General features: G+C 40.4%; 1 protein-coding gene across 1 annotated transcript in view; it reads right to left on the reverse strand.

Moving 5' to 3' along the window:
* Positions 1–23776, reverse strand: part of CDYL2 (chromodomain Y like 2) — a 78905-nt gene that overhangs the window by 37443 nt on the left and 17686 nt on the right. Inside the window, exon 2 of the mRNA XM_070952794.1 lies at positions 8714–9308. Within this exon, the coding sequence (XP_070808895.1) occupies positions 8714–9308 (595 nt within the window). The remainder of the gene's footprint in view (positions 1–8713; positions 9309–23776) is intronic.

Genomic DNA, 23776 nt, shown 5'->3' on the forward strand with positions numbered 1-23776 from the left:
GCCTTCAGGAAAGCCTTGCTGGCATTTATTTATTTATTTATTTATTTATTTATTTATTTATTTATTTATTTATTTGTCAACAAGTACAAAATACTTGTACTTTGAGTAATAATGGGGGCGACCCGTCGCTCCCATGTAACACCCCTTTTGCGCGAGCTGCACTGGCTCCCGGTGGTCTTCCGGGTGCGCTTCAAGGTGTTGGTTACCACCTTTAAAGTGCTCCATGGCTTAGGACCTGGCTATCTACAAGACCGCATTCTGCCACCGATTGCCTCCCACCGACCGGTACGCTCACACAGAGAGGGCCTCCTCAGGGTGCCGTCAGCCAAACAATGTAGACTGGCGACCCCCAGGGGGAGAGCCTTCTCTGTCAGAATCAGCTACTAGCATAACAACAACAGACATCCTGGACATTATCAAACTCTGGGCCAGCACGGACTGAGAGACAGCCAGAAAATCCCTCACATCTGCAAACTGAGCTCATTTGCAGTAGGAACTACACTTTTTAATTCTGGTGTGACTGAATTTTAAAAGTGTAAAGGTCTTGACCTGCAAAGGGTGACAATCGTACTCCTCTTTGCTATTCGGTCTCTTCCTCTACTTCTCCACCATGTCTCTCACTGCAAGCAAAATCTCCTTCTCTTTTTATCCTTCTTTCAATTTCTGAAACTTGGAACCAAGGCAAATTCTGATGTTGCCAAGACAGCAGTAGCATCTGGGCACAAAAGGGTCTGTCAGCAGATGTGGAGCTACATCAAGATTTCCTAAAGTAATAAATAATATTTAGAAAGGAGGAACAGATCACAGAAGATTGAGTAGACCAGGGACTCTCATTATTATTAACTGTGTCTGAATGGGCAAAGATGATTTTTTTTTTTTTGTGGATTGCTGAATGTAGCTCTTTTGTTCCAAGAAGGAACAAAATTCATTTGAAAACATTTCAAATGTGTGAAATTCATTTGAAAACATCAAAGTGATGACTCTCTTCCAGAGAATTTGGTTCAGAGATACTTTGGGGTTCTTCAGAACTTCAGAATGACTGCTGCCCTCACAAACAGCTCATTCATTCAATCTCCACCCAAAGGCCACCAATTATAATGAATTGCTGCAGAGCAGTCAGCGGGAGGAACTCGGACAAATTAGCTTGGAGATGTAAAGGATCAGTAAAATCCTTGACAACTCGCAAGGACATTGCCTTATGCATGAAATTTAAATTTTTTATAATGAGCTGCAGGGGTAAGTGGATTTTAAGAACAAATGAGCTAGTGAGCAAAATTTTAAGGAAGGTGTTTCTGGAGTGATTTTTGTTAGGTTATTTATTTGCCCTGCACTTCATTTGATTCAGAAGATGCTATCTTAAAATGTTCTTCCAATGAAAGGACCGAGGAGTTAAAGTAACCGTGTTAAAAAATATTAAGCCGCCGTGTACCCATCCAGTGCTATTTTTACATCTGAACTGCCAGGTTCAATATTTTTGTAAAGGGTCCTTTGTTTGAATAAGAAACGTCCTGCAAAATTTGTCCTTTGAAATCAGAAAGTAATACAAAGATTGGCAGGAAGGCCAATTAAAGCAAACATTTATCCTCAAATTGCTGAATTAATTTCAGAATAACAGATGGGCAGAGTTGGAAGGGACCTTGGAGGTCTTCTAGTCCAACCCCCTGCTCAAGGAGGAGATCCTGTGCCATTTTAGGCAAATGGTTATCCAACATCTTCTTAAAAGCTTCCAGTGTTGGAGCATTCACAACTTCTGGAGGCAAGTTGTTCCACCGGTTAATTGTCCTAACTGTCAGGAAATTTCTCCTTAGTTCTAGGTTGCTTCTCTCTTTGTTCAGTTTCCATCCACTGCTTCTTATCTTGCCTTCTGGTGCTTTGGAAAATAGTTGATGCCCTCTTCTTTGTGGTAGCCTCTCAAATATTGGAAGTCTGCTATCCCATCACTCCTAGTTCTTCTTTTCACTAGAGTAGATATATCCAATTCCAGCAAACATATGCTAAAGCATATGTTTTAGCCTTCAGCTCCCCAATCATCTTTGTCACTCTTCTCTGCATTCTTTCACAAGGTTTGAGTTGATTTCTCTGCTCACCCCAACCCTGAGTGGCTTTTTAAAAAAATCAGGTAAAAAATTAGCACTGTTGTTAATGAATTAAGCTAATTAATATGTGTAATTATTTAATTAATTGCACATATTAATTAATTAATGTATAATTAATTAATTAATTAAGCTAATTAATAAGTGTAGAGACATGGTGGCTCAGTGGCTAAGATGCTGAGCTTGTCGATCGAAAGGTTGGCAGTTTAGTGGTTCGAATCCCTAGTGCCACGTAAGTAGCTCCCGCTACTTGTCCCGGCTTCTGCCAACCTAGCAGTTTGAAAGCACATAAAAAACGCAAGTAGAAAAATAGGGACCACCTTTGGTGGGAAGGTAACAGCGTCCCGTGCACCTTTGGCGTTGAGTCATGCCGGCCACATGACCACAGAGACGTCCTCGGACAGCACTGGCTCTTTGGCTTTGAAACAGAGATGAGCACCGCCCACTAGAGTAGGGAATGACTAGCACATATGTGCAAGGGGAACCTTTACCTTTACCTTTAATTAATATGTACGTTCATTCTCCGCTCCCTTATTTCTAATGGCCGTCTGGTGCTTTTGTTCTTCTTTGCCTCTTATATTTTACTGATTCGTCTTTCCCCTTTTGATTGTGCTCTTGTACACGAGACTGCACGGTTGACCAAAGCAAGCTACATAGACTGGCATCCTATCTCGTGAGGAAAATGTCTGCCTCAGAGAAGTTGGGATAAAAATGATCATAAAAGAATTCAGCTTCCTTTTGTGGCTACCAGCAGGAGTGAACTGACTTGAATGAGAGCAGCAAAGCAGAAAGCTTTGAAGGAACAAATAGAGTAGGAGTGTGAAGAAGGGAGGACATTTCATCTGAATACATGCTGGAAAGCTTTTTGTCAGTTAACGGGCTCAAAAGCCATCTAAAAATAGAAAACCTCCTTGATGTTTCAAGTTGCATAGGGCCCAACAGCTGGAAAATGAAAGGAGAACCAGTGGTTTTACATGGACAGTTGGCAAACAAAAATAATCATACTTAAAGAGTGGAATCAATCAAACCAATGGGACCTGCTACTCATAATTATGTTAAATATCAAGGGCTTCAATAAGTCCCTGCTAAGTATGATTAAAGGTGGATTCAACTATTAACAACAATTTCATCATAATCATAATCGCATAATCTAGCCTAGGTAGTAACAGGATTTATATACTAACTCATCATGAAATGGATACATTATAATACCAAAATAATAGTACAATATATTGAAAATCAAGCAATTGGCCCAAAGATAACCATAGATAGGATAGCTGGAAAAGATCTAAGCTTTAATGTCAATAGCGTTGTGGAAGAATTTGGAGAGCTTATGGGCTCCCTCTTAATGGTGAGAAGTATACAAATCACAAGATTTTCTACACCAACCTTACTCGTTTACCTCTCTTCTTAGTCCACTGCAGAACTTAATGTACAGCAACAACTCTTCCAAGATCAGGGGTCGGCAACCTTAAACACTCAAAGAGCCACGAAGGTCCTAACCGGAAGCCCCCATTCAATTCTGGAGCCAACCGGAAGTCCGGTTCCCCCATCATAGTCTCCTCCTAGCGTGGCATCCTTTTTTCTCTGCTGACCAGAAGTCCGGTTCCTCCACCATAAAGTCTCCTCCTAGCATGGCATCCTTTTTCCTCGGCCAACTGGAAGTCAGTTCCTCCCACCATAGAGTCTCCACCTAGCGCAGCATCCTTTTTCCTCTACCTGTCCTAACCGAAAGCCCTATCAATTGTGGAGCCAACCAGCAACAGGGAGCCACAGCAGAGGGATGAAAGAGCCACATGGGGCTCCAGAGCCACGGGTTGCTGACCCCTGTCCTAGATGATGCTCAATATAATAATGGTCATATGCTTAGCATGATTTTGGCCTTATGAACCTCAAGTCACTGCTATTTCTCTGACCAATCTTCTTCTGATTTAGACCCATCTGCCTTTGACTACTCAACTGACACAGTGCATTGACCCTTCTGAAAGAACTCATCACCCCAAAAGCCAATTTTATCTAGCATTCAAAGAGACCAACCAGATGCTTGTGGAATTGCTGTTATCAAATTCAGAGAGCAACAACTCCGTCCCAACTGGTCTTCTCACATAGGCTCCGAAGCTCCATTCAAGGACATGTTGCTGCAGACCAGGTCCAAGCAAAATTACATAACATGGATGCAGACAATGATCTTAATTATGTGCCAGATATGAAGTAGATTCATCCCGAAGCAACACTTTCTCTCAACGATGGGATTTCAAGCTTCAACACGATCTGCATTTAGGTCGAAAAAGAATGTCCCATGCAACACTGTTCACACATTCAGGATGAGAAACCGGACCACAGCTAAGTAGCAGGGTGATTTTCTGATATGTGTGACTATGATTTCTTTGCTTCTTTCTCACTAACCATGATGGTTGAGACAACGGAAGCTGAAGGCCTTATATATAATAGAACTTGGTGATATGGCAAGAACAGAACATGTTCAATAATGTAACTCTGCCTTCTTCAGGAGAACTTTTATCACTTCTTGTCTAGACACATCTGTCAAAAACTTTCCATAGTGATCTAGGAAGCATGGTTTTACATGTCTATTTAGCTCCTAGAGATGAATGTCTTTTTACTACATCCTAGTGGCTCATTTTGCAACACTCGAAAGAAAAATCCATGCTGCTGATACAGCAGGGAACTAAAACACTTCTTTCCTTGTCACTCAATGAACTGACAACTTACACCAATATGTGAACATGCATAAAGCTATTTGGTCGGATTTTTCACAGACTATTATGCTCACAGCGAAACAATAATTCATCCGTGTTGGGATTCTGCCATCATTGGACATTTGACTGCTGACCTCTTCTTATCCTTTCATCCACTTTCTCTTTTCCGTCTTTTTTTTTTTTTACTCATTTAATGTTGATTTAAAAGATAAAAAGATAAAGGTCCCCCTCACACATATGTGCTAGTCGTTCACGACTCTAGGGAAGGGTGCTCATCTCCGTTTCAAAGCCGAAGAGCCAGTAGTGTCCGAAGACGTCTCCGTGGTCATGTATAGTATAGTTTATTGAATAGCCCGAAGGCCTTTTCAAACAAAACAGAAAAGAAAAAGGGAAAAAGATAAAACAGTTACAAAAATAGCAATCTAAAAATATATGATGGATGACATTAAAATTTTACAATATCAAATTTCAATAGCTAAGTTGCCAAGACTAGATAACCCAAATAGGATAGCTCCTCTCTAACTGAGCTCATCTTCCTTACAATCGATAAAATATTTTTTGATATAACTGGCTCGTATTGCCGTCATTCTTTTAAGGTATCGAGTGATCGCTCTTACCAGGGGAGGAGAGTCAGCCCTCAACAGAAATGCTAATTTTTGGCTTATATTCCAGTGGGGAAATTTATTTATAATTGGGGACAGATATTGTTTTTTTTACTTCTTGATAGAGACTACATTCGAATATTATATGCGCCGTCCTCCACGACGTTTACCCCACATATGCATATTCTTTTGTCATACGGGATTTTCCGATAGCGGCCGAATCTAACGTTGGTATCTAGAAGTTCGAATCTAAACTTAACAAATAACTGCCTCTCCACTGATGGCATTTCTAAATGTAAATACTTTTTCAGAATAAAAGTTGTTTTAACTGCTGTCAGCAGTTTAAGGGAATGATTAGTTGAAAGGGTTGCCATGTCCATTTGCCCATGTATATCTTAATCCGTTGTTTAACTTGGTTCAGTGTGTCACACAACGGGAACCCTACGCCATATCGGTTCAATATTTCTGACAGCTGGGTTAGCCAGGAATACCTTTGAGGATTTGAAATCTGCTGTTCCTCTAGACATATTTTAGGGAGTCTGCTGGCATCCATCTGGGTCATTTTTAGCCAGTAGGCTACCGCCCTAGTGATTGTATAGGTGTACAGTGAGAAATGTCCCAATTCAGCTCTGACAGCTGCAGCTGAAGTGGAATTGTTTACCCCAAGCATCCTCCTTAACAAATTATTTTGAGTTCTCTCTAATATGGGGGCCTCTGTAAGACCCCAAATTTCAGCACCATAGAGCATGATCGGAACAAGTTTAGCCTGAAAGACTTTACGAAGAGGTAAAATGGAGGTTGGTTGGATTCGTTTACTTAATTTGGATACAAGGCTTGCTCCTGCTCTGACCTTTTGAGAAAGGTATTGATGGTGCGGAGTCCAACCTCCTGCACTGGAAAAAACAACTCCGAGATAAGTATATTGGGTAACTTGCTCAATTTTTGTGTCATTAATTTGCCAATTGTGCTTTTTATTCTTATTGCCAAAGACTAAAACTTTTGATTTAGCTACATTTATAGTCAAGTGGTTTGCAGTAGAGTAACGTGTGAGCTTGTCAAGAAGTCTCCTCATTCCTATTTGGGTTCTAGAAAACAACACTAAGTCATCGGCATACATTAATACGTTAATAAATCTAGAGCCTATTTGGGGCCAGCATGACTCAACGCCAAAGGCGCACGGAACACTGTTACCTTCCCACCAAAGGTGGTCCCTATTTTTCTACTTGCATTTTTTACCTGCTTTTGAACTGCTAGTTTGGCAGAAGCTGGGACAAGTAACGGGAGCTCACTCCGTTACGCGGCACTAGGGATTTGAACCGCTGAACTGCTGACCTTTCAATCAACAAGCTCAGCATCTTAGCCACTGAGCCACCGCATCCCTGATTTAAAAGATACAAAGAATAATATTCTGAATTTTAAAACGGTTTGACAAAGATTAGATCAACTAAGTTAAAAAAAAAACATAACAAGACTTGGATATTGGGTAGCATAAGCAAAAAGAATAGTCAACCAGTGGTTCCCACAATTTAATTAATTGCATGCATATTCTCCTGCAATCAAGAATGGCTCTCAACAGTTTACAAGATACTGTACAAGAAAACCTAATCCATTTATAGTTCTTCTAATTAAAAACATCTAAAATTAACACATCATAAAGGAATCAAACACATTAATTAAATAAAAACACATGCTAATTTTGAACTAAAGACGCTTTCCAAAAGAGCTCCGTTTTTGCATTTTTCTAAATGCAACCAGGCAGGGGAGCAGTTTGATTTTACTTGCAAAAGTGTTTCAGTGGGTTGATGCTACCACCGAGCAGCATCGTGGTTTCTGCCCCCCTTAATCCCTGAAGGGGAACTCTCAGCTATTTCTCCTGACCTATTACAGATCAAGCCAATTCCTGAGTTTTAAAAGCTGAGAAGAATCCGTGAGATTCATGGCAAAGAAAACTGCTCGGTCTCAAAATGAAACAGTAGAATAGAAACAGAAATTCGTGCCCATGAGTTCTTGACGGATTCCAAATGCAAGAAAAAATTTAAGATTAACACTACTAAGGTGACCAACTTTTTTTACAATGAGAAGGAGGACACAAATAAATAGAAGAAAAAAAGAGAAGTGAGTCTAATGCGTGTGTGTGTGCCATGTCGTGTTTCGGTAAGAAGTAAAACAAAGCCACTTGCGCGTGGCGCACTCTCAAAACAATTCTCCCGTGCGGAGCGCATGTGTCTCATAATCGCGTCTCGACACACTGTACCGAGCCTTGACGAATCATCATGTCAAATACAATACGTCGCATCACATGCAATGGATCGAATCGGCATCGATCCGATACGGAGATTTACAGATTAGTCTTGAAATATCGAAAAGGAGGACATGTAGGAGGACACTTTTCGGGAGAGGACAGAACTTACAAAAGAAGGACTGTCCTCCCTAAAGGAGGCCGATTGGTCACCTTAACACTACTGACTTTTTCTGGTAAATTATCCAAAACCAGCAGTCTATTTTCCCATAATTTTTAGCAGGACACTAAAGAAATAAGTTGCACTTGGCTTTAGAACACCAATGCCTTACTTAAATCAGCAAAACCACTGAAAATAGGAGACTCGGTCAATTCCATGACATCATAACTACCCTGAACCTCTGTGGCTGAGGACAGATCATCATGAAAAAGTTCTAGCCATTCATTCTCTAACTGATCATCCATCCATCCATCCATCCATCCATCCATCCATCCATCCATCCATGCAAAGCCCTTTAGAGGAGGATCTAATCTTTATTCATCTTATTTCTATGTTTGATTTCATCCCATCTTTATTATTTTTGTAAATAACTCAAGGCAGTGAACATATATAATATTCTTTCTTCCCTCTGTTTTCCCCACACAACAATCATTCTCTGAGGTGGGTTGGGCTAAGACCAAGGGACTGGTCCAAGGTCACCCAGCTGGATTTTCATACCTAAGGTGAGACTAGAACTCACAGTCTCCTGGATTTCTAACCTGTTGCCCAATAGGCCAAATTGGCTCTAGGAGAAAAGTGGAAGGAAAAAGAAGAGGACAACCAGCAGAAAGGTGGATAGTCTTAGTCACAATTGTGAGGGATGCATTGTTGGAAGACTTGAAAGACCAAGTTAGGGACAGGTTGCTCTGGAAAAAAAATATCTATATGGTTGCTAAGACTCATCAATGACTTGATGGCACACAATCAATCAATCAATCAATTAAAGTATTACATCATTATTGCAATACTATTCCAAGCTAAAAAAAAATTAAGATGGCTTCAAATAAAGATAATCCACATACCGATACCATTCATGATGGGCGCCTCGTTGTTCACTTCGAGAACGCCGGCCAAGTTGGCTTCTCCTTCAGGTTCATTCAGATCCTCGTTGGCCTTTTGAGAGCCATTCCCCAAGTGAGCAGAGTCCTTCTCGAAAGGGGCATCTCCATTCTGCAAGCCGTTGTGTGGCTTTTTCAGAGGCATGATTTGCAAGCCGCTGGGCGTAGTCCGGTACGATACGGTTTTAGCAGCTCTGTCGTTGGAAGAGGCAGCTTTCGCTCCGTAGCTTTTTTTGGGCTTTGGAAAAGTGGGGGTCATACGCTTCCTTTTATGGGAGAGTCCTTTGCTTTTCCCAGAGTCTGAGGATCTGTGGGTTATTTTGTCCAGGGATGATCCCCGGCTTTCTCGTAAAAATTTGGGCACGTTGGCTTGTTTCCCGTGTTTCGTTCGCTTTTCCCTCGTGACGTGCAGTCCGTTGAATTCATCAATGAATTCCTCACAGTGCAATAAGTGATGTTCTGGTTCCCAGGTGTCTTCATTGCTTCCATATCCTTTCCACCGTATGAGATATTCCCATTTGCCCTTTTTATTCTTCCTTTTGTCTACAATCCTTTCAACCTAACAGGAAAACAAAGGGAGAGTGGGGTGGGAATGGAGATTTTACAGTTTCCTTCCCCTGCCACACCCAATGAGCCACGCCCATCGAGCCATGCCACGCCCACTGAGCCACGCCCACAGAACCAGTAGTAAAAAAAAAATTGAATCCCACCACTGACTGTAATTGTAAATAAATAAACATATATGTTTTCTCTACTTTTAAAATATGCATAGTCATCTTAGAAGAAATCTTCCCAGCTCATTCTCAGCTCATTCTCAGTATCCCTTTCTACAGATGCTTTATTGTGAGAACCAGTTTGCGACATTTTTCTTTTTTCTTTTATTTATTAAATTTATATAGCTGCCTATCTCACATACATGACTCTGGGTGGTGTACAATAACACATTCAAGTAAACAAAGATAAAACAATATAATACAATTAAGAAAAAAAAAATAAAAGAGATTAAAAGAGAGCTATAAATAACACCAGGGGAAAATAGATTTTTCTGGACCACAAACGGTACCAGAAGTCTTTATTTATACCTGAATGAACTTGAAATGTTTCAAATATTTTCTCTCAACTGGTTCTAAGTGGAGAGAAAGTATTTTACTGGTTCATCATAGCTACTTTTTAAGGGAGAGTGGTGGTCAGATTTATTCTTCCAGCTTTACTGGTAACATATGATACAACTGTGAGGATCCCCCATACCGTTTTGTGGTAGCTTTTAAGAATGCTACAAAATGATTAAAAATTAATGACATCCAGGGAAGCTTAGCAGAGTTTTTAAGCATAATATTGTGCACTCTCAGTTAAAAAGTATAGAACTTGGGGGTGTTTAAATGTGAATTTAAAACACATCGGGTGTATTTTAAAACCTGTATTTAGTGCTTCTGTACTGGAGCTTATCTATTATTGCAGTCCAGAGGCTTGAATAGCTTACATTTATTTGACTTTTTAACTTTTATGGTAGAAGTGTGAAATACACAGTACGAGGGAATAACAACAGAGATAAATAATAACAAAAGCTACTAAGAGAGAAATGACGATCACCAAGAACAAAAGTTTCCGAGAACAGCCCAAGCTACGGGGATCTAAGTTAGATAAGATTGTCCCTCAGAGTTTTCTCAAAAACCCTGTGTTTAATGGCTCCGCTAAAGCACCAGAGGTGAATTTCAGCAGGTTCTGACCAGTTTTGGAGAACCGGTAGCGGAAATTTTGAGTAGTTCAGAGAACCGGTAGTAAAAAATCTGACTGGCCCTGCCCCCATCTATTCTCTGCCTCCCAAGTCCCAGCTGATCGGGAGGAAATGGGGATTTTGCAGTATCCTTCCCCTGGATTGGTGAGGGAATGGAGATTTTACAGTATCCTTCCCCTGCCACGCCCACCAAGCCACGCCCACCAAGCCAAGCCATGCCATGCCCACCAAACCATGCCCGCCATGCCATGCCACACCCACCAAGTCACACTCACAGAACCGATAATACAAATTTTTGAAACCCACCACTGTAAAGCACCATAGTGATTCTTTTTCTGAAATCTTGGAAGCATCAATATTTATAGTTTCCCATTTCCAAAGGATATTTTCATTTTGAACGGAATCATAGAAATGGAACTGTTTCTGAAAATAGACCAAATCAAATGTAGAAGACAGAGAAGCTTGCAATGGTCCAAAAATGAATGAAAATGATTAAAAAAAACCCCAACCAATCAAAAGATGCTGAAACTGTTGATAAGTGATAATAATTCAAAATCAGAAAATGGAACTTATTAAAGATTTTACATTGCAAAGCACATATTCTAAGCCCTAGTCCACCCCTTTCAGTTTTTTCTAATATTTTTTTAATATATTTATAATACTGTGGAAGGCAAATAGACTATATAATTTTTTGTTTTACTGCAATACTGATTGCCTCTTTTGTTTTCAGTGTACAAACTTTCTGTCTTCTCCTAAACATGCTAAAATTGAGGTACATGACTTCCTTCAGAATTCAGTATTTTATTGTGCAATTTGTAGTAATGGTTAAAATATTCAACAAACTGTGCCTTAACTGTCTGAAAGGATCCAACTTTTCATTTTTATATATGAAACATGCTTGATCATCCATTTATTTATTGATCATGTTTTATAGAGACTTTTATATATGAAAGCTAAAGTAAAGTGTGCTACAAATTAAATATTATATATTAATTTTCCTTGTAGAAAGGAAAGGAGCACCCATCCTTCTCCTACAAGAATGAAATATTTTGAGAAATATTAAAAAAGGCAGAATATTATATTTCCCTGGATGAGAAATGGAGAAACATGCTCTTGGAAAGCAGCCTCCACCTTTCTTAATAGCTCCCAGCAGATATTTTGTGCCCATTGAGAAAGACTGGGCCAGCCTATCTACAAAACAAAGAACTTCAGCCAGTGGTGAAATCCAAATTTTTTTACTACCGGTTCTGTGGGTGTGGCTTGGTGGGTGTGGTGTGGCTTGGTTGGCGTGGCAAGGGAAGGATACTGCAAAATCTCCATTCCCACCCCACTCCTGGGGAAAGGATATTGCAAAATCTCCATTCCCACCGAACTCTGGGGCCAGCCAGAAGTGGTATTTGCCAGTTCTCCGAACTACTCATAATTTCCACTACCAGTTCTCCGAACTGCTCAAAATTTCTGTTACCGGTTCTCCAGAACTTGTCAGAACCTGCTGGATTTCACCCCTGCCTTCAGCTCCCCAGGGCAATGGGATTAAGACATGACCCTTCAGGACATAATAGGATTAATCCACTACCATCTAGCAGCAGAGCTCACCACATTGCATAATCTCCTAAAGACATTGAACCAGCAGCCCGAGCATCAACCAAACTTAGCTCAGACAAACTCCTAGGATTTGTACACGGCACCATGGGAGTCTGACAACAGCCAATAGAATATATGTTCTTGCACAGGAACAGGAAGCTCAAGTGCAAAGCCCAAGTGAAGGTATAAATACCCCCACACTCAGCTCCATGTGGTCAGCTGCACCAGGACCACAAACACGTGGTCCTGTTCATCAATAAATGGACCCTCTTTCCAATCGGCCTCCAGCCTCCATTTTGTCTCCAGTGCCTTTCTCCCAGATTGGAACTGAAGCAGATGGATGTTTCTTCCAACATCCCCAAATCCATATGGGGAAGAAAGGACCCTCCCCTTTCCTTCTGCATTGCATCAAAATTTCCAAAAAATTTACACTTCTATGCAAACTAGTGAGGCAAGGAAACATCTGTTTCAACAGATCTCAAATTTCAAACAGATTTCAAGCATCTCTTGAGAATATTCCACCGCTGGCTATACAGATGGCTCTCAACACACACTGAATGAATGTTGAATTAGGGAAGACATATATGGGAAAAGAATCTCATGGAAAACTAATAACAACCATGTCCTGAAAAGCTGGGTTTTTTCACCTCAACAAAGTGAAAGTCGTGATGACTTACGTTGAACTATATTGTATTACTGGGAAAACAAAATCTGTCATTTTTTCAAAATAAAGTTCAGAACAAGGAATGAGAATAATCACCCATACATATGGCGTTCCCTTAACTAAACAGTTAAAATAAAGTGAATAAACTTCGCATCATGAAGTATGACTTTTTAGCTGAAGATATCTGGAAATTTTTTAACAGCTAAAAATCACCTGGAGACCAACCATTTAACCTGAGGAAGCACAAATGAAATTTATTGACTGAACAAACTATGGACTCGATCATTTCATTCAATGAAAACAATTTCAGCTGATGACTCTATATGTGACATTTCTAATGATTAATTACCAAGGTCCTATTCAAAACTTATGGGAACTGTGAGCAATCCTAGGTCTCCAGTTTTTACACCTCTGCACTGGAAAGACAGGATTGTAAGAGCGATTGATTTTTCCAGCTACTAGAATCTAAAATACCTCTCTTTTCTAGTGACCCAGCAGCAGAGGTGGGTTTCAGCAGGTTCTGACCAGTTCTGGAGAACCCGTAGCGGAAATTTTGACTAGTTTGGCGAACCGGTAAATACCACCTCTGACTGGCCCCATCCTCATCTATTCTCTGCCTCCCGAGTCCCAGCTGATTGGGAGGAAATGGGGATTTTGTAGTAACCTTCCCCTGGAGTGGAGAGGGAATGGAGATTTTACAGTATCCTTCCCCTGGAGTGGGGTGGGAATGGAGATTTTACAGTATCCTTCTCCTGGAGTAGGGTGGGAATGGAGATTTTACTGTATCCTTCCCCTGCTACACCCACCAAGCCATGCCCACCAAGCTATGCCACGCCCACCAAGCCACACCCACAGAACCGGTAGTAAAAAAATTTGAACCCACCACTGCCCAGCAGATACAGAACATATCTTTTATTTGATCTCTGTTTCTTAAAATTTCCTGTAATCTTGCCAGTCTCACAGATATGTGAGACATATCACAGATATAAAAAATCTATAAAAAAGATGTTGAGATTCTAGAAAGAGCGCAGAGAAGAGCAAGAAAGATGATTAGGGAACTGATGGCTAAAGCACATGAAGAACGGTTGCAGGAATTTGGTATGTCTCGTTTAAGGAAAAGGCGGCCCAAGGGTGACATGATAGCAGTCTTCCAATATCTCAGGGGCTGCCACAAAGAAGAGGGGGTCAACCTGTTCTCCAAAGCACTTGAAGGCAGGACAAGAAGCAACGGATGGAAACTAATCAAGGAGAGAAGCAACTTAGAACTAAGGAGGAATTTCCTGACAGTTAGAACAATTAATCAATGGAACAACTTGCCTCCAGAAGTTGTGGGTGGTCCATCATTGGAGGTTTTAAAGAAAAGATTGAACTACCATCTATCTAAAATGGCACAGAGTTTCCTGCTTGAGCAAAGATTGGACTAGAAGACCTCCAATGTCTCTTCCAACTCTATTATTATATTATTCTAAGGTAGTGGAGTCCTCCAGAGTGTATGTGGATGGGGTGCAAATTGGTGGTACATCGTTATTGTATATATTTGTCTGAAATGGTATAGGGCAGTGATGGCTAACCTTGCACAACCCCCCCACGTGACCGCCCCACGCATGCACATCTACCCCCCGTGTGCACCCCCACACATGCACAGCGACCCCCGCGTGTGTGGGCCCCGCCATGCATGTGCATGCGTCTCCTGCATGTGCCTCATACATGTGCGGCAGAGACTCGAAAACCAGCTGGCTGGCGGGAGGAGTGTGCAAATGCGCGGTGAAGCTGAGCTGGGGCGACGGCTCGCATGCCCACAAAGAGGGCTCTGCGTGCCACCTGTGGCCCGTGTGCCATAGGTTTGCCATCCCCTATACAGTTAAACTAGAAGACGTCCAAGATCCCTTCCAACTCTGTTATCCTTTTACTCTTTTGTATGACATATGACCGTTTTGCTATCTAAATAGTTCCACAATACTCTAGTTGACTGCGGCTGAAGATCTGTATGGTTTTGAACTTCCATTAGTTCAAATTAGTAATAATTCAAATTAGTAATATTTTACTAATTAAATATCATAGTTTGTGAAAAGAGAAGGCCACTTCTGTTGGGTGACCACAGTACTTGTGACTGAGCCCACCTCTGACCAACAAATGACATGCCAAGATCTGGACTAGTCTGGACAAAACAACATTTTGATCTGATTTCATTTCAAATGTAGTCTGCAACGAATTACAGCTAGATGATTGCTCCCTATGTATTTAATGCTTCCCTTTTGGTCAAATTAAATATGACACCTGGGGAACAGGTTTTGGGTGTGGTTATGGGATGGGTGAGTTACATTAGTCAACATTGGAATCTCAACACAGGGAATTTATGAGTCTAATACTTGCCTAATGCAGGAATTAAAATTAAATCATCTCTGGCAAATGATTGCCCTCTCTTTGCCTGAATATGTTTCAATGGCATCCCTTACTCTTTAGAACACCCTATTCCTAAAATGAAGATGGCCCTCTCCCTATATGCATTTAAGATGCAATTTAAAACCATGTTATTCTAATGGGCGTTTGACCCTCTTCTTAGTTGTAGTCAGGGGTGAAATGCTACCGGTTCGCACCAGATCGAGTGAACCGGTAGCACTGGCTGGTTTGGAGAACTGGTAGCGGTGACAGCGCGAGGCTCCACCACTCGCCCGGATGTCATTACTTCCTGGTTTTAACCAGGAAGTAACCTGTTTTTTACCCTCTGCGCATGCACAGAAGGCTTTGTGCATGCACAGAGGGTCCAAAATTGCACGTAACATGCGCACACACTTCCAAACCAGTAGGGAAGGTAAGTAGATTTCAACCCGGGTTGTAGTGCTGTCAGGTACGAAAGACCAGGTCCAAATGCTACATAGCCTATGAACAGGACTCTTTCCAACTAATGGTTAGCACCTGCTTGGAGTTAGATAAGTGTTCACTGAATTCAAGGGAGGTTGGCTCTTAGTTCGCTTGTGGCTACGAAGGGATTCTAGGCTGATATCTCTTTTAACTCCACCCCCACATTCTGTCGCTCCTTGTGCTTCTTGTACATTTAGGCTTAATTTTAATTTGTTTAATTTTAATTTTATTTAGTTTTAATTGTATATATGCATTAGGTGGCTTGCCATCCAGATTCCTAGTTGATAAGGGACGCTTATAAACAGGGTAAGATGGATGGATGGATGAATGGATGGATAGATAATAGATAAACAAATACCAATAAATAAATAAATACCAATAAATAAATAAATAGATGCTTCCAACTGAATTTACTGTTGGGAAGCTTTTCTTTGTAACACTCAATCAGAATCCACCTTCTTATAACTTAAGATGCCACATTTTTCATTTCTGATGTTAGATGTAATCATTATTCAACTACAGTCGAAGCTCAATCTAATGGGCAATTTGGAGAGAAATGGCGATGTTGAATTTGAATGTCTGTTAAGTGTATTGGGTGTAATTATATATAATGCGGGTTAGTTTGCAACTATTTGCCCTCTTTGGTACGCTGCCTACTCGTGTGACTCTCACAATAACACAAATGATGTCAATGAGGCATTACATCAGGGATGTTAAATGATGCAAGTTAAGTAAATTACGTCAATGGCTTGGATTATTTCAGATACATTGGATTCTGTCCGCTATTGGCGGCAAAGCCTGAACTCAACATTTATCTGTTGCATCCAGAGTCCATTAAGCAGGGCTCTATAAAGTCTAAGATTTACTTCAGTTGGAAATGAAAACAGCAGTGCTTCCTCTGAGAATGTAGCACATAATAACTCCTTTCCAATGCTAGGTTTGCATTTCTGGAACCTCGTCTCAGCTGATGTATATGTGAGCTCTTCAATTTCTTCCTTTTTTGGGGGGGCGGGCGGGGATAGGCTTAAAAGGCCTCTATACTTCAAGTAGTATGAAACTGGAACAAAATTGATGGAATTACCTAAAACATATATCTAATGAATTTAGACAAGGAGACATCAGTCTGGAAATTAGCAAGCTTTACACAGGCTGCTGCTGAACAGAGAATAATTTATCAAAAGTTTTTAATGCTTTCTAATATTTTATTTGCTAATGAAAGAGTTTAATAACACTGAATGCCCTTACTGATTTTTTTGTATATTTTAATGTATTTTAATAATATTAATATGTGGCCATTTTTGTGCAGGTTTTATCTTATTTGTTATGACTGGTGGTCAAAACAATAAATTGATTGATTGACTAAAACCAACCAATCAACCATATAATGAAGAAAGGTACAGACCAGGCCTGGGTTCTACATACCTTTTGCAATGGGAGCGCACATGTGCACTCACTTTGCTCACTCGTGCAAGCGTGGTTCTGTGCATCATCTATGATGATGTCTGGGTGGGTGGGTGGGCAGAGCTTCCCGCCACTTTTACTACCGGTTTGCAAGAACCGGACTGAACCAGGTACACACCATAGTTATGAGTATTGTGCTGAGAAAATACATCTTCTTGCAAATAGCAAAATTACACACGATACTTATTTATGATGCCATAAATTGAGGTCAGCATATGCTAGTGAGTAAGAAATATTTGCTCTTTTTTGGGATAGCTGAATACTACTGATATAAGCCAGATAAGAGACCACAGATTTCTTTCACTGCTTCCAAATCATTTCAACAGTTGTATCCAAAATAGAATTGTAAAATCTAAATGCATCCAAATATATTTCTTCACCAAGGAAACTGAGCTAATGGGGGGTAGAGGAAAGTTGGATGACAGCCCTGCTGCAGTCCATAACTCGTGTAAATAGCTTAAATAATGGAATGTTCTGATTCGGGAACCAACCCACAACCCAACCAATCTATTTTTTTAGAGGATCCTCCAATCCTCTCTGTGACCTCCCCTCATCCCCAGTCATATGGAACCCGAGCTTCCTATCCATGATGTCTTTGTTTGTCCAAATCTTCTCCAAGATACTATGTGGATGTGTTAAAGTTCTGAAAGAATGCGGAGCCTCTTCATCCAGAGCTTTCACAATGAAGTCTCAAAATCTCAAATTTTTGAAAAAAAAATTTGAAATATTTTTTGGAAAATTTTTGAAAAGTTGAGATCCAAATATCAACCAACAAATGCTCTGTCTTACACATTGGCAACAAAAATCAGAACACCAAATACAAGCTGGGTGGATATGACCTCGTAGACGACCCTCACTCTGTCAAGGACCTGGGAGTACTCATCTCAAATGATCTAAACCCCAGAGCTCACTGTAACAGCATTGCCAAAAAGGCATTAAGAGTTGTTAACCTAATTTTGTGAAGTTTCTTCTCCGGTAACATTGTACTGCAAACTAAGGCATATAAAATCTTTGCCAGACCAATTCTCGAATATAGCTCGTCTGCCAGGAATCCATACTGTATATCCGACATTATCACAATTGAGGGAGTCCAGAGATATTTCACGAGAAGAGTCCTCCACTCCTCTGCTCACAACAGAATACCTTATGCCACCAGGCTTGAAATTTTGGCCTTGGACAACCTAGAACTATGCTGCCTACGGTCTGACCTAAGTGTAGTACACAAAATTGTCTGCTACAACATCCTACCTGTCAATGACTACTTCAGCTTCAATCACAATAATACACGAGCACACAATAGATACAAACTCAACCGCTCCAAACTCAATTGCGGAAAATACGACTTCAGCAACAGAATGATCAACGCCTGGAATGCTCTACTTGACTCCGTTGTTACATCCTCTAACCCCCACAGCTTCAACCTTAAACTGTTTACCGTGGACCTCACCCCATTCCTAAGTGGTCTGCAAGGGGCGTGCATAAGCGCATCATCGTGCCTACCATCCCTGTCCTACTGTCCCCATTTATTTGTATCCATTTCATGTATTCATAATCATGTTTATACTTATACCTGTTATCTACTACACATTTGACAAATTAAATGAATGAATGAATGAATAAATGAATGAATAAATAAGTCCTTCCTTGGGGAGTAGATTATTAGTTCTCTACTGCTCATGGCGGTTGACCACAGGTTTTTAAATGGATTAGAATTTCTTCCAGCAGAAGAAATGCTGGGTTGGTCACTTCCATCTGGGGTGAGGGGAAAATCAGTTCTTCTGTTTTAGTAGTTATTCACCCCTTTTTTTTCTTGGAAAGTGAGATCTCTGAAAATATATCTCATTTCTCTTTGGAAATAGTGAAATCCAGAGTGATGTAGTGACGAAGGTGTTGGACTGAGATGGAAAAGACCTAAGTTCTATTTCTGATTCAGGTGAAGATGGGCCAATCCTTATCACTCAAACTCAACCTTCTCCACAAGTTTGTTGAGCAGACAAATTGAAGGACAACACATTGATCTTGAGATCCCAGAGGGAAGCTCAGATATAAATATAATAAACCATATATACATAGGGAAAAAAGAACACTGGAATCTAAAATGGACACGTACAGTCTTCACTGAATACAATTCATGTTATGCCTTCTGCAGATTCTTTTTCTTTGGGGTAAGAAAAATTCCTAATGAATGGAGTGGTTTTTGCAATCTACCCACATACAATATACACACATGAACAGGACAGGTGTGATACCTGGGTCTTAATCAAATTATCTCTTTGGTAATTAATTTGATTGGATTCAGATTTATTTTAACTTTAAAAGTTGTTTGAATGGGCAGTAGAAACGTGCTGCAAAAGAAATACATCTATTTGGGTTGCCCCTGCCTTCTGATGGAGTTTACCTTCTGATTTATCCCTCGAAGTCTGGGTGTAGCCCTCGGGCTCAGGAGTTATGCTATACGATTCCTTAACTGCATGTCGCTGCTGAAGCAACTAAGAAGTTGACTCTTCCTCTTTGCTCGGAGGAAATGAGGCAGGATGATCCACCCAAATGGATCTTTTTCAGTCAGCCTTTGGAGGTCTTGCAAATCACTTCAGAAGTGATTCTGAACCTTCCTTCTTTCCCTTGTTCTGGCTGGGCAGCAGCTCTGACCTTTAATTTCTGTTGGAGGACAATGAGAAGCCAACAAATGCCTTCTCTTGCTTCCATGTAGCAAACAGAATATATATATATATATATATTTAAAAATAATATCTTCTTGTAGGTGTAAATGGACACCTGACCTAAACTATGATCTTACAGTTAGAACTTTCTGAAACAATTGATGCTAAGTACTATGGAAAACGCCTTGCTCTATGTCAAACACAATAGAATAACAGAGTTGGAAGGTCTTCTAGTCCAACTCCCTGCTGAGGCAGGAAACCCTATACCCGTGATGGCGAATCTATGGCACGCGTGCCACAGGTGGCACGAGTAGCCATATTGGTGGGCACACAAGCTCAGCTCTGGCGCGCAGCTGGTTTTCGGCCCTTCTGGGCCCACCAGAAGTAGGGAAACAGGCTGTTTCCTGCCTCTGGAGGGCCTTGGGGGGTGGGGGTGGGGAAGGCCTGTTTTCCTCTCTCCCCAGGCTCCAGAGCCTTTCTAGGAACTTGTGGAGGACAAAAATGGCCTTCCCTTCCCTCCCGGAGGCCCTCCGGAGGCCAGAAACGACCCGTTTGCCAAATTCCAGTGGGACCAGAAGGCCCGTTTTTTACTCTCCCCATACACGTGCATGCATGGGGCGCATAGAATTATGGGTGTGGGCACACATGCATGCAACCCTCCCTCCCACTCCTGGCACACGATGGCAAAAAGGTTAGCCATCACTGCCCTATACCATTTCAGGCAAATGGTTATCCAATCTCTTCTTAAAAACTTCCAGTGTTGGAGCATTTACAACTTCTGGAGGCAAATTCTTCCACTGATGGATTGTTCTGTCAGCTTAGTTTGAGGTTGGTTTTCTCCTTGATTAGTTTCCACTCATTGCTACTTGTCCTACCCTCAGGTGCTTTGGAGAAAGCTTGACTCCCTCTTCTCTGTGGCAGCCCCTGAGATATTGGAACATCATTATCATGTCACCCCTGGTCCTTCTTTTCATCAGACTGGACTTACCCAATTCCTGCAACCGTTCTTCATATGTTTTAGCCTCCAGTCCCCTAATCATCTTTATTGCCCTTCTCTGCGCTTTCTAGAATCTCAACTAACAAACAGCATTGGTATGACCCCATGCCTGATGCATCACTTAAGAGCTTCACTGAATAGAATGTGTGATGGCTCCTATATGTTAGTAGGTCTCTCTCTGGCCAGAAGTTGTAAGAAGAGCGAGAGGAGAAGAATGCATGGACTGTGTGCTTTCTGAATCATGCATTTTTTGCCATGGCCACAAAATCCTTTCCAACGGTGTCATTCAATTCAGAGACCATGAGTGCATATTTATGCTGATGTGCCCAAGAAAAACAATACTGTAATCCAAAAATCAATGCCGGTTCTTCTATCATCATTCACATACTGACTTTGGAGAGATCCTTGAAGAAACCTTCAACCCATCTTTTGGATGTATTGCTTCCGTTTCCTTAGTGACTTCTAAAAATCACAATTTCCCTACATCCTCTCTCATATAAAAGAGGGCCCTTTTTGGAAGATATTTTTATGTGTACAATGGTATTTAGTCCTCACAATTAGGACAATATATTGAAAAAGCTTTTTTTTAAAAAAATGAAGTGCCTTCTGTATGATTCAATGCTTCTACTGATTTCAACAAAGCAATCTAATCTCACCCCACAGTAATGCTTAAAGTTGCTAGAAGATGTTGTAACTTTTCTTCAGTTTTTTAAAAAAAAGTATAGTAAAAATAAAATTTGCTCCTGCAAATTATGATAGGCTTTATTGATTTGTCAGAACCAATTACATAAATCTGGGAATTATCAGTCTTCTAGGTAGGCATGCCGTTAACCAAAAACAAGGGTTTAGAACTGTCTTCTGTATTGGAAGATGTTTACTGGCATCTGTGCCATTTCTAAAGTTTTCAAATTTCAAATCTTTATTGTCAGTGCACAACATATGTACACTGAGATTGGTGGAGCTCCCTCAGTGCACCACCACCCCAAGACAATACAACTCACAGTGAAGACAGAAAATCCCTAACCCAATAAATCATATTAACAAAACACCCTGTCCTATTGCACCAGTGTGAACATGTTACACCCTGCACCGACCCTGCAAGTCCATCGTACTACGTAGTTATGATGTTATTTCGCATTCAGGAGTCTGACAGGATAAAAACTGTTCTTCAGCCTGTTTGTGCAGCTGGCTACCCTGTTTTCCCCAAAATAAGACATCCCCTGATAATAAACCCAATCGGGCTTTTGAGCGCATGGCAATAAGGGCAAGTGCTTATTTCAGGGTTCAAAAAACTGTAAGACAGGGTCTTATTTTTGGGGAAACACTGTATGCTTCTATATCTCCTTCCCGATGGTAGGAGGATAAAGAAGTCGTGACCAGGGTGTGAGTCATCCCTGAGGATTTTCCTCACTATTCTAAGGCAGCGAGCCCTAGCGATCTCATCTAGTTGGTATCAGGGGAGAACTGATAGCTGATAGTAGAGATGCTTACAATGTTCAATACAGATGCCTAGGAAATAAATATTTGAGGAAATGCCTACTCTCTCACCAATCCATCTGTAAGGTCTAAATTACTACAGGAAACAGTTGTATGATATACAATCTTCCCAATTATTCAGAAGGCCTTCTCTGCCTCCAGTGTGGGTTTGTTAGACATAGCAAGTAGCAGAAGGATGAATAAGGAGTTTAGGTGATGATGTCAAGGCGCAACAAGGCAAGGTGAAAGACCGTAGCTCAAAAGCATATTGTATTATAAATATATAGCATGAAGTTTATGTGTTTATGTATTTATTTTTCGTGTTTCCAGACCATTCATCTCATTCAATATACTCAATATATGAAAGACCATAATTCAATAGCATATGAGTCCCTTTGTTTGGCTTTACCGTTAGTTCATTAATAATCTCAGCTGCTATATGTATTTATTTTCTGCATGTTTTTATTGTTTTATTGTTCTACACTTTTACAATTGTGAGCTGCCCAGTCACTTGGTTGAGTTAGATGGCTACAGAAAATGAATGAATGAATCAATGAATGAATCAACGAATGAATCAATTAATGAATGAATGAATAAATAAATAAATAAATACCCCCAGTTCAATACCTAGCATTTACAGGAAGACCTAAGTCTTGTGTTTCTATTCTAATATACAGAATAATTGTCTTCAGTTATAGGATTCCTCCTAGTCCTAAACACAGACAATGACATCATGACTCAGGATTGGGGTAAATTTTGTTGTAACAAAGGCTAATTGAACATTTACTGAAGATATTTTAATTTGTATTCCTGCACTGATCAGCAGATCAGAGTCTGTGAATTCAATGTTTCTTCCAATGCAACTAGTCTCATTTGAATTTAAGGGATTAACCAGTAACTAATACTTTGAAGGCCTCTGCTATAAAGTTGCACCTCAGGCAATTCTATATCTGAAAGTACACCTCACTTTGTAGAGTTGGGCTCACTTCTGTGATTTCCCCCTTACTGAAAAGAAAAGATCATTTTTAGGCCACAGGATTTGGGAGTCTTTTAGTAAATTTGAAAACAGGTTAATGAAGTTAGTTGGAGGTCTGGTTTATAAAATAACTCCTCATTATTGATGCAATTCTGCTTGAGCTTCTGTTGTTACTAGTGTTATTATTAGCATGAAGTATTCAGTGCTATTCATATTTTCTTTCTGTGTTCCTTGACCATATTTAGGGTGGGAGGAGAAGGAATTAATAATAATAATAATAATAATAATAATAATAATAATAATAATAATAATAATAATAATAATAATAATAATAATAATAATTTTATTTCTATACCGCCCTTCTCCCGAAGGACTCAGGGCGGTGTACAGCCAATTTAAAAACACAGGACACAACAATGATTAAAAATTAAAATAATTAAATAGATTTGGCTGATTTAAAACCCCAAAAATTAAAATACCCCAATTTAAAATTATTATGTTGATAGCCCTGCCTGGCGGAACAACAGGGTCTTCAGTGCGCAGCGAAACACCCGGAGGTCGGAGATCTTACGTATTTCTGGGGGCAGTTCATTCCACAGGGCTGGGGCTCCC

This window comes from Pituophis catenifer, unplaced genomic scaffold (assembly GCF_029215685.1).
Source record: "Pituophis catenifer annectens isolate HBS135680 unplaced genomic scaffold, rPitCat1.0.hap2 SCAF_13, whole genome shotgun sequence".
NCBI classification, from domain to species: Eukaryota; Metazoa; Chordata; class Lepidosauria; order Squamata; family Colubridae; genus Pituophis; species Pituophis catenifer.